Source organism: Dryas octopetala, chromosome 2 (assembly GCF_963921425.1).
Source record: "Dryas octopetala chromosome 2, drDryOcto1.1, whole genome shotgun sequence".
Classification (NCBI taxonomy): Eukaryota; Viridiplantae; Streptophyta; class Magnoliopsida; order Rosales; family Rosaceae; genus Dryas; species Dryas octopetala.
Genome location: NC_141367.1, coordinates 6,530,913 through 6,541,666, shown reverse-complemented (window position 1 = coordinate 6,541,666; position 10,754 = coordinate 6,530,913). Strand labels below are relative to the sequence as shown.

Sequence of the window (10,754 nt, the reverse complement as noted above, 5' to 3'; positions counted from 1 at the left end):
AAAGTTTGTTAAATCTGTCCACACACCACTTTAGTTGTTGCTAGCACTGGGATGCCTACATTGATGGATCCTTTGAGTGCATAGGGTGTCACTCAATTCCCTGGTGTGTTCTGACTTGTGGTATTTACTGAAGTTGGTTTGATTTTACCAGTAAATCTGGAGTTTCAGATTTTAGTTACTGCATCGTCAGAGTTGTGTCTGTTTGACTAGTTCCTGAATGATCATATAAAATAAAAATTGGGGTCCGATCACTGAAAGTGAATTTAATCAAGTTAATTGAGTGAATAGATCACCTAAATTAAATTTTCACTTTTTATCAAACTCGGAAGCTAATTGGTGATCTTGGGTTGTCTTATGAGAAGATAGATGATTGCCGCCAGGACTGCATGTTGTTTTGGAAGGATAACCGCAATGATGTTATATGCAAAGTATGTGGAGCAGACCAGTACACCGTTCAGAGTAGTCAAAATGGTCACAAGGTCGCTGCCAAAGTGTTGAGCTACTTTCCATTATCACAAAGACTTAAGCGACTGTACATGTCAAAACACACCGCTGAGCATATGACTTGGCACACCTCAAAGAGTATCAAAGACGGCATCATAAGGCATTCGGCTAACTCTCTTGCCTGGATGGAATTGGACAACCACTACCCCCAATTTTCAAGTGAGCCACGAAATGTGAGACTTGGTCTTGCAAGTGACGGTTTTAATCCATTTAGGCAAATGAGTAGTCAACACAGCACGTGGCCAGTTGTGATGGCAGTGTACAACCTGCCCCCTTGGATGTGCATGAAGCAGCCATACCTATTTATGTCGTTGTTGATTTCGGGCCCCAAGGCACCGGGAAATGATATTGACATCTACTTGGAACCCCTTGTCGATGAGCTAAAACTATTGTGGACTAAAGGTGTTCGCACCTATGGCATTGCTAATAATGATTCATTCAACATGCAAGCAGCTCTGCTGTGGACTATCAATGATTTTCCGGCATATGCTAATTTGTCCGGATGGAGCACGAAGCGCAAAATGGCTTGTCCCCAGTGCGCTCATGTCACAGAGTCTCAATTCTTAAAACGGGGACACAAACACTGCTATTTGGGCCACCGAAGATTTCTTGGAAATAATCACAGGTTTCGGAGGGAGAAGGCTGATTTCAATGGTTGTTTTGAGAGACGGGTAACCCCTGCCCCATTAACCGGGACAACCTGTTTACAACAGCTATCCACACTGTCGTTTAAACTTGGGAAAAAAAGAAGTAGGTCATTCGCCACCCAGCGTACCATTTCAGGAAGCTAGGTAGAATACACTAGTCCATGGAAAAAACAGAGTGTCTTCTTCATGTTACCATATTGGGAGTTTAATCTACTATGCCATAATTTGGACGTCATGCACATAGAAAAAACGTTTGCGATAGTCTTGTTGGGACGTTGTTGGGGCTAAAAGGCAAGAACAAATATGGAATCAATGCACATGCTGATTTGGAAATTCTTAACTGGAAGCCTCGACTCCATCCGATCAGGTGTGGAAATAAAACGTACCTACCACCGGCTGTTTTCACTTTGTCCAACAAAGAGAAGGTTATGTTTTGTCAGGTGCTGAAAAACGTGAAAGTTCTAGACAGTTATTCATCAAACATTAACCGGTGCATCAGCGTGAAGGAAAAAAAATAGTGGGATTCAAGAGTCACGACTGCCATATGCTTCTGTAGCATTTAGTACCACTGGCTATACGGAGGGTATTGCCAAAGCACACCACTCAAATATTCATGAGTTATGTACCTTTTTCAAGAATCTTTGCAACAAATCATCTACCTCTGAGGCCTTCCTTGATCTGAACCACCGAATAGCAGTAACTCTGTTTCAGTTAAAGCGTATTTTCCCTCCTTCCTTTTTTGATGTCATGATCCATTTGCCAATACATCTTGCAAATGAAGTTGCCATCGGCGGTCCAGTCCAGTATAGATGGATGTATCCGATTGAAAGGTACGTCTTGATACAACTATTTTTTTTTAATTTATTAATTTATAACATTCAGCTCGCTTGTTATTTGGATAAATTATGGCAGTGCATCCTAAATTCCTAACATCAGGGGCTGCCCAATCCTAAATGAGGCCTAAGGCAAACGTTATAAATTTGGCCTTTTGAATTTGATATGTTAATATATTTCTTGAGCCTTTCTAATTTAATATGTCATCATAAACTTATTAATTTACATGAGTGTTTATTGGTGTTCATTAGGTGCCCACACACATTGAAATCGTATGTAAGAAACAAAAGTACACTGAAGGGCAGCATAGCTGAAGGCTACATTGTGGATGAATGCCTTTCATTTTGCTCAATGTATCTGCAAGGAGTTGATACTCGTCGTAATCGTGTGGGTCGAAAAAGCTATGAATGAGAGAATGAAGCCCGCACGGGTTACGCCATTTTTCATGGCCTAGGAAGTGGTAATGGTGCTGGAACCTATTTTGCTTTAGACAATAACCTTTGAGAACGCGCCCACCGTACAGTTCTTTTCAATTGCACAGAGATTCAGCCTTTCATTAGGAATGAATTCATTGAGTTGATCCTGTTACAAGTCAGTAACCATTTTATAAGCAAAATGACATTTTGGCTGATTAATGTGTCTTTATATTTTCAATAAATATAAAAAATAAATGGTGGCTCTTTGTCTATTGTTGTTCCATCTGGTAGGGAACATCGGGAAGCTGTTTGTGGGGTCGAGGATAGGCGAACCACTCTATTAGTAGCTGATAACCTGGCTGATTCCACTTTGACCAAAGCATTTAAGTGTCATGAAAGTTTGACCAACCACGATTATAAATTATAAATTTGGCTTGTCTTTGTAATTAACGACATTATAACCACGATTCCTTCGCAACACTTAGGTTAAACATTTAGTTAAAGGAGGTAGCGAAGTAAATCATGACATACTCGCCTTGTCATATGGTCCTGGTTAGTGGGCAAGGCGGTTTAAGAGTTACTTGGTAAATGGTTTTCGATTCAGAATACATGAAGTGGACGTGAAGAAGAAAAACCAGAACAGTGGTGTATTTGTTGTGACAGATACTAATAGTTATGCCAGTAAAAGGAACCGGAACCCACAGATTGGACCGGTTGGCTATTATGGGGTCTTGACGGATATTATAGAATTAAATTATGACGACGGAAGGAAAGTAGTACTATTTGACTGCGACTGGGCTGATACATGAAGCGGGGTGAAAACAGATGAGTTTGGATTTAGACTGGTATCTTTCAAGGGATTACAATAGTCTGATGACACCTTCATACTTTCAGCTATGTGGACGACCCAGTAGAGACTGGTTGGCAGGTTGCGGTTAACATATAGCTCTGCGATTTGTATGACATGACAACCACTAGTGCTGGTAATGTGTGTGGTGAGCAAATTCTAGATAGGCTCAGTGTGGACGACAGTCATCTGCAACAAAGACTTAATATCGAGGGCACAACTATAGATCGTCCGCTGACACCCCCTCCATCCATGGAGTAATTTAATTTATGCATATTTAACGGTTAGCCATTGATTGAGTGCTTTCAACTCGTAGGTTTTTTATGACAATGGGGTGTTATAAACTATTATTTTGGTATCAAGATTTTCAATTGCTGATGTCCCCAAAAATGTAAATTTTTAATGAATTTATGTATATTATCATGAACTAATATTTACATAAACAGGTTTATGCCATGTGTGAGTTCTTTTGCTATCTATTAACTTTCGACTTAACCATTGTTATCCCCAAGTGGTTTTCTTTTCTAACTCCCAACTCTTTTTGCTATGATCTAGTAATGTGGATATGTGTTTTGGGTCTTGCATAGGTCTAAACAAGACTCAAATGAGGGTCCTTGTATATATATGTATAGGTTTATGTAGAGTGCCAAAAGATCATTTGTTTGATATATTGACTACATGGATGCCAACCCTGGGCTACAGTCGTTTTTCAAGGTTAAATATTTCTTCTTCAATTTATGAATTTTCACAATGATTGCACTGACTCATGGTAGAAATATTGTCACTTTTTGATTTTGAACCTATAGCAAAACCTCATGGTACTAGAAAATATAAAGGCTAGGATATTTAAAAATTTAAAGGTTAGGATATTTACTTTATGGGAATTTTTTGTTTCTTTTGTACATGGTGAATCACTGAAAACAAGAATTCTTAACTGTCTAGTTGGAATGTAACTAGATAGTTAACCACAAAACCTCATATTGGTGTCAAATCCTAATTCAGAATCCAGGTGGTTGATAAGACAATGTTTTCAGATTGTAGTATAAAATAGAGAGACCATGTAGCTGTTATCCATATATCTAAATTGTCTTTGTGTTGCACCTTTTATTTTAGATCCTTCTCTCATTCTATACCTGCACCAGACACACCATGCCAAGGAAGATTAGGAAACCTGTCAATCTTGCAGCTTACAGACGTTTGTTTGTCGACTATGTCCCAGACTATTGACGATGCTTGCTCCCAGACTGATTCAACTCCTCAAGTTCAATGTGAGAGTGATTTCGTGAATAACTTGGTGAACAATTGAGTGCCAATAAATCGTTTTGTTCCACGAGTCCCCAGAAATGGTCAAGGTGAGTTAACTTTTGTTCCCCCAGCTTCTTTTAGTAATGGAATATGTGAGAACAAGGAGATGGAACCACAGGTGGACAAGCCTGCTAGTATGCTCACCCTTGCTACCATGCCACTCGATGATGACGATGGAGAGACTGAGCGTATAATTAACAAGTACTTTCCACCCCGCGAGAAGGATCTTATAAGCACGAGTCATTATTCACCCATGGTTCCCATGATGTTTACACCACAGCTCAAGGTTGCAGCGGAATCATATAGGGCTCAAGATGTAGCTGCAGTCACAATTGCCAACAATTCGGTGGGCCGTAGCACATCTCAGCATGGTGAGCAGAGTACCGAGATCTTGTATGTTCCAGACACATATGATGAGTCTTGGCTGACTCCTAGCATTGTCCACGAGTAAGGACCTGAGCTAACATGTCTTCATCACAATTGGGATGATCCGTTTGTAGTATTGTCATTATGTTTGCATTAAGACTATGTTTATGTGCTTAAGAACCATTTTATTTTCAAAGTGACCGTGTAATATTGTCATAAACTATCTATAGTTGTCTTATGGACTTAATGTTCTTTTGTCCTACATAATGTTTGTTCTGTCTTATGGACTTGTGTATTTGGAAGGTTTAAAAACCAGCGAAATATGTAGATTAACCAATAGCATGTACTGTGGAAATGGTAATATATCCTAACTTTGTTTTTGTTGCCATGAAGTTGGGGTAACTTGCAGGTAGATATAATTGTCTACAGCATTAAGGTAAAATGCATGTATATGTAAGAGACTTTTACACTTTATGAACATGGACTGCAGGGTTATCATTTTATTATGATATTTGCTTAAGATGGTATGATCAGGTTGTGAGATGAAATCATGGACTACACAGAGGACTATAAATAGAGGGGAATGCTGACACACACACAGTGGACTTAATTCATTTACAGTGGGAGTGCTTAAATGGTGAGTATATCTTTTCAAATTTCCCTTAAAGTTAATTTGGTACAGACACTAGTATTAAATGAACCCATTCTAGATGCCTACCCCATAGGCAGCGTTTTTGAGTTATTTATGAAGTTATAAATACCAAATGCTGAAGTGGCACATCCTTAGCTAACTGAATTTAATGATACTGTCATCTATATGTGTGATTATTCTGATATCAAATGCAGAGAATAAAAATCTAATTTGTTATCAGGTGGGGGAAGTGGCACATCACATGGTCAGACTGTGTTAATTGATTAGGAAGGGTGAAATGATGGTTGTGTGGCCAGTGGATGGGAGTTGCATGCATCACAACACTGGATTGCACTGTATGAGCCTTGGAAAGAAGCTTGATAAATGCTATTTAAGAGGAGTGAGGGTAGAATATATTCATGGTCATTCCAGGAGGAAGAAGCTGCACTACACAAAGGTATGTTATCTTCCATTTTCTATATCAAGTTGAGTAGGACTATTCAAATACCATGTTATATTTTGAGAAGGTTAAATGTATATGGTATGTCTCATAAATCAGTATATGGAAATCAATTAAACTCTCACAGATAAATCATGCCTTATTGATCAATTTACCTGTATGGCGTGGTGTTTTTTTATAATGGTTAGGTTAGCCTGATTTTGACCTTTAGTGACTTAGCGCCATCATTAGCTTGATAATGGAAAGTTCATCTGGAACAAATATTGTTGTAAAGGATGACGTCTCGATCCGGCTTGAGTATCGAGCATATGGTAAAGGGTGCACCTCAATTTGTCGATTGACTTCGCTGAATGGAAAGGGCTTGGTGAGATCTAATAATAGGCGTGAGATTCGCAAACTTATGGCAGAGGACCGCACTTGGCCGAAAGATTGGATTGCATTATGCATGCATGTTAAGTAGATCAAGTCGGACCGAGATATTCGTTTTTTCCCTAACTACATGGATTACATTGAGTTTTATGAGGGAATTTGTATGTGTCATGGGGAAAACTATGTCTGGAGCAAGAATGATGTGATCAACTACATGTTTCAAATGAACATTGAACCTGAAAAATGCTCCAAATGATGATGGTACTGAAATGGAAGATGATTAGTTTTAAGGGGGTTTCAATATTGTACCTCAGTGTTTCTCTATGTTAAACTATATTTCTGAAATTAATCTCCTTTATCATTGTGATTTAGTAAATGTATTATGGTATTTTTAGACATATGAGATTACCATGCATTTTATATATATATATATAATAAAGACGTGCAAGACACAACATGTAACTCACAAGTATTGAAAATGAACATGCATGGACAATTGTTTTTAGGTACTTGAAGGGAATGGTAAATTGGATAAATGTAATGGTACGCACAGAAAAAAAAAAAAAAAAAAACAAATTGTATGAATGTAATGAAATTAAAGAAGGCTCATTAGACCCTCATAAAGGCAAGTGGGACAGTGGTATTTTTTTAATGAAATGGTATACATATTGACATAAGTAAAAAAAATGATCATCATGTAGAAAAACAACCTTATAATATTGGTTTTTCAATCTTACACTAATCGAAGGAAGCATGGAAAAAAATGAATCATAGACTATGTTTAAGTGGCAGTGTGCAAAAAGTCTGAACCTTTAAAAGGTTATCAAGTCCAGTTGTATTTTTTTCATGACCAAATTTTCATCTTATTTGTAAGAGAGAAAAAATGTAGAAACAATAAAATAGAAGGATTTACCCCAGTATCAAACAAGTATCAACCTCAAAATAAAAAAAAAAATTTTGCTAATTTTATTGTGTAAATATAAGAAAACAAGTATCAAAATCAAACACTAAAAATAAAAAAACAATTATTGTGGATGGTTTTGTCCAAAAATAAATGTCTAAATCAACAAGTATTAAAATCAAATCTCATTACTAACAATAAGAAAAACAAGTTCATGTACTGCTTTTACACTAGGACAAGTTGGACATTTTTTTATAATCAATATAGTACATGATAGATAGTTAGTTGGTTGAGTTTGAACTGGATTCAAAGTAGGGGGTTTGGTCTACTTAGCATTCTTGCCTAGCCTTTGCATGTTGATAGTTCAACTTCAAACCCAACTATCACTTTGACAAATATGACTAGGACACCAACCAAGAGGCTATCAATTAGATTCTCGCCCAGAGGATGGAAATTTTCTCTCCATCAATTACCCCCCTGAATTTAGGGATCACCATTCCCCATGGCAAAAGTGTAATTGTTGTCACACTTTGGTGGCTCCAGCTGGGCTTGAATTGACAATAAGGACAACATATCCTCCATAAAGCAAAGGAGATTTGTCTATCTCAGCTCAAAGGCACCGAGAGCTACCCCCAACCTCTGTATTGAAGATCTTGGCAGAGAGAATAACTCAAAGATCACCTGCTGCACCCATATTTTCGAAGAACAATACTGCAAGGTAAGGTCTCTTCCATGAATAGAGAGCATCTTGACTTTCAGCATATTCTCTTCTGTATAGAATCCAATTTTCCTGGTTGTTGTTGGCTTTATAATATATGCTTTGTCTTGTTTACACTTATTGATAGCACTAAATGCATAGAACAACACAGTCATTATGCATATATACACTTACAAAGGTTTTGACTATGAATAAAGAGACCGCCAGGTGGTAGATCACTCTCCATTTATGCTTAAACCATGGTCTACAGTAACCACAAATGCTGACATCATAAACCAAATCAATACATAAGTCATGTTCAACAATAACCATGAATGAAATTTTTTTAAGGCAAAACCTTTAACGCAGTTGCATCTTTTTAGAACTATAAATGAAATTTTTTAAGGCATAACCATCACTGGATATGTACGTACTCATCGAATGGCAAGTCTACATTTATTGTTTCTCACCTCTACTATACTGAAATAAAGAGAACTGTAGAATATATGCACCATAGTTTTTCATATGGAAAGACATACCACATATGACTGCATCTGTGCACTAAGTTCATGCTGATACTTTGATTATTAAGTAAAATAATGGACCAGATAAGGACCACATACATCTTTTTTAAAAAAATCATTTATTTTTTAAATTAAACATACAATGACTTATGACCTAACCAAATAAATGTGCACCCACAAGATATGAAAAACAAATTTCAATGATGTATATTTATTGACTGTGATCCTTATTTCCCATACATTTTGTAATGCTAGTATTTATATATAACTAGTGTATTGTTTCCTAAGCACGAACCAACCTACATGGCTGATTCACATGTTGTCATTGATGAGACTTCCCAACTGGAGGTTGACGTGGTATATGAGACTCAAAACATACCTGGGCAGGGTGATGAGACAGCCTAGTGCCAGCTTAGGTGTAGGTTCGAAAGCACCGGGTGTCGAAGAAAAAGAGCAGGTTACCATTGACTTCCCTATCCCAACCAATGTTGTTCGATCACAGAGAGGTCGAAATAGGGAGAATTGGGCTGTAGAGCGCCCGGAGGTCATGAGGTTCAACCACTATGGGCAAGCTGTTGCCCCCTCTAGGACAATAGCCATGTTTGCTCGATTTCTTGGACAACTAGCTATTGATCGAAACTTGTTCCCTATTAATGTGCTGGATTGGAGAGGATTTAGGGGACGTGTTCTAGACCGTGCATGTACCAAGATTGAGGTATAATTAATTAAAGAGCCATTGAGTAGGACGAGTTGTGTAAACAATGTTTGAGGTAGTAGACTTAAATGTTAGATTGATTTAACCACTCAAATATGTGTGTGTGTTTAATACGTTGTATCACTAGAAGTTTATTCATCTTGTGACTTGTAAACAATGTTGTAGGCAACTATTGATTGGAGGGATGACAGGACAATGGCTTTGAGCCATAGAATTCGTGTTGTTGCAGAGGCTAAGATGAACGAGAGGTGGAAGCACCACAAGTGTCACCTAAGGAAGGTCTGGTACAAGCCATTCTGCAACACAAACCAGCGATTTGTGTATGGAGATGGGCACGTTGATCCGGACCAGTGGCTTAGTCTGGTTGCTCACTTGGACACGAACGAGGGACATGTGAGAAAGTGATTTTCCATTCATTCAATTGTCCGCTACCAGCATGATTGGTAACCTTTGTATGTGTTAGCTAATTGTTTAGCAGAATTACTGAAATCACACTATTGATTATGTTTTGTCTATGCTAAATGCAATAGAAACGATGTGCAGTGAACACCATTAACCGTGGCAGAATGCACTGTTGCCATACTATTGGGAGCAAGTCACACGCCCAAGTGAGAGATGAATACGTAAGGAATAGGTCTTTAGATTTTAATACATAAAATTTTAACTATATTAAATCATGTGGTTTAATTTGATTGCATGGTTTAGGTGTGTAAATTAATGATTGTCATGTTTCCAGGCGCAAGATCATAATGGTAATGAGCCAAACCGAATTGAGCTTTTCAAGTTGACTTACACGAGATCCAATGGCAACCCGGTTGATGAAGCAGCCATGGAGATCATGGTCAGTACGGTGATAGAAAAAATCACAGTTACCCTATATTCATTTGTGTTATTTGCAAGTTCTATAGTTCATCTGATATAAATTAACCTTCTTCAATTACTGCCACTACTATAACAACTACATATGGATGAATCCCACTATTTGCAATCATGCTTGCACTTAAGATAAATGATTTCATGAGTTAATTAAGTGTAAAAAAATATGATTCCATTGACACCAATTCAAGTTTTTTACATTCACATTGAAAACCATTGATCAGGCTATTCAAAATAAACCAAACTGCTATTTGTCAAAATGATATTTTCATATTGTAATGGCTTTTATCTTTTCTGGACAAATGGACATGGATAGGCGTGTGGCAGAGTACGAGGAAATGCCACAGAACCCTCCAATCATTGCTGTTGTTTACAATGAGATATTTGCAGCCATCATGGGACCTGAAACCAGTGGTCGTGTGAAAGGATATGGTCTCGGGGTTACTCTTAGGGACATTCAAGGATTGGTTGTTGGGCGTCGTGGAGTTGGGGTAGAGCTTCAAGCTTTGAGGTTGGCGAATGAGCAGCTGATCATGCATGGCGGAGGCAGCAAGGCAAGCAGAGGTTCAACGTGTAGAGATCGATGAAGAACAACCGAAGGGTGATGGAGCAATATCGCGCTGAAGTGGAGAGGTTGCAGATTGTGAACAATGCAGAAATAC

At 38.0% G+C, this 10,754-nt stretch overlaps 2 protein-coding genes across 2 annotated transcripts; both read left to right on the top strand.

The window, feature by feature from the left end:
- The first annotated feature begins 386 nt into the window (after window positions 1-386).
- LOC147292759 (uncharacterized) lies at window positions 387-3,210 on the top strand. The gene is made up of 4 exons (XM_086230922.1): window positions 387-1,254; window positions 1,708-1,981; window positions 2,237-2,372; window positions 2,959-3,210. Exons 1-4 carry the CDS (start codon window positions 387-389, stop codon window positions 3,208-3,210), a joined length of 1,530 nt encoding a protein of 509 aa, XP_086087048.1.
- A 5,682-nt stretch (window positions 3,211-8,892) lies between these two features.
- On the top strand, window positions 8,893-10,355 carry LOC147292758 (uncharacterized). Its single transcript, XM_086230921.1, has 5 exons — window positions 8,893-9,216; window positions 9,382-9,609; window positions 9,747-9,839; window positions 9,953-10,057; window positions 10,317-10,355. The coding sequence occupies exons 1-5, from the start codon at window positions 8,893-8,895 to the stop codon at window positions 10,353-10,355; spliced, it is 789 nt and encodes a 262-aa protein (XP_086087047.1).
- The last annotated feature ends 399 nt before the right edge of the window (window positions 10,356-10,754 follow it).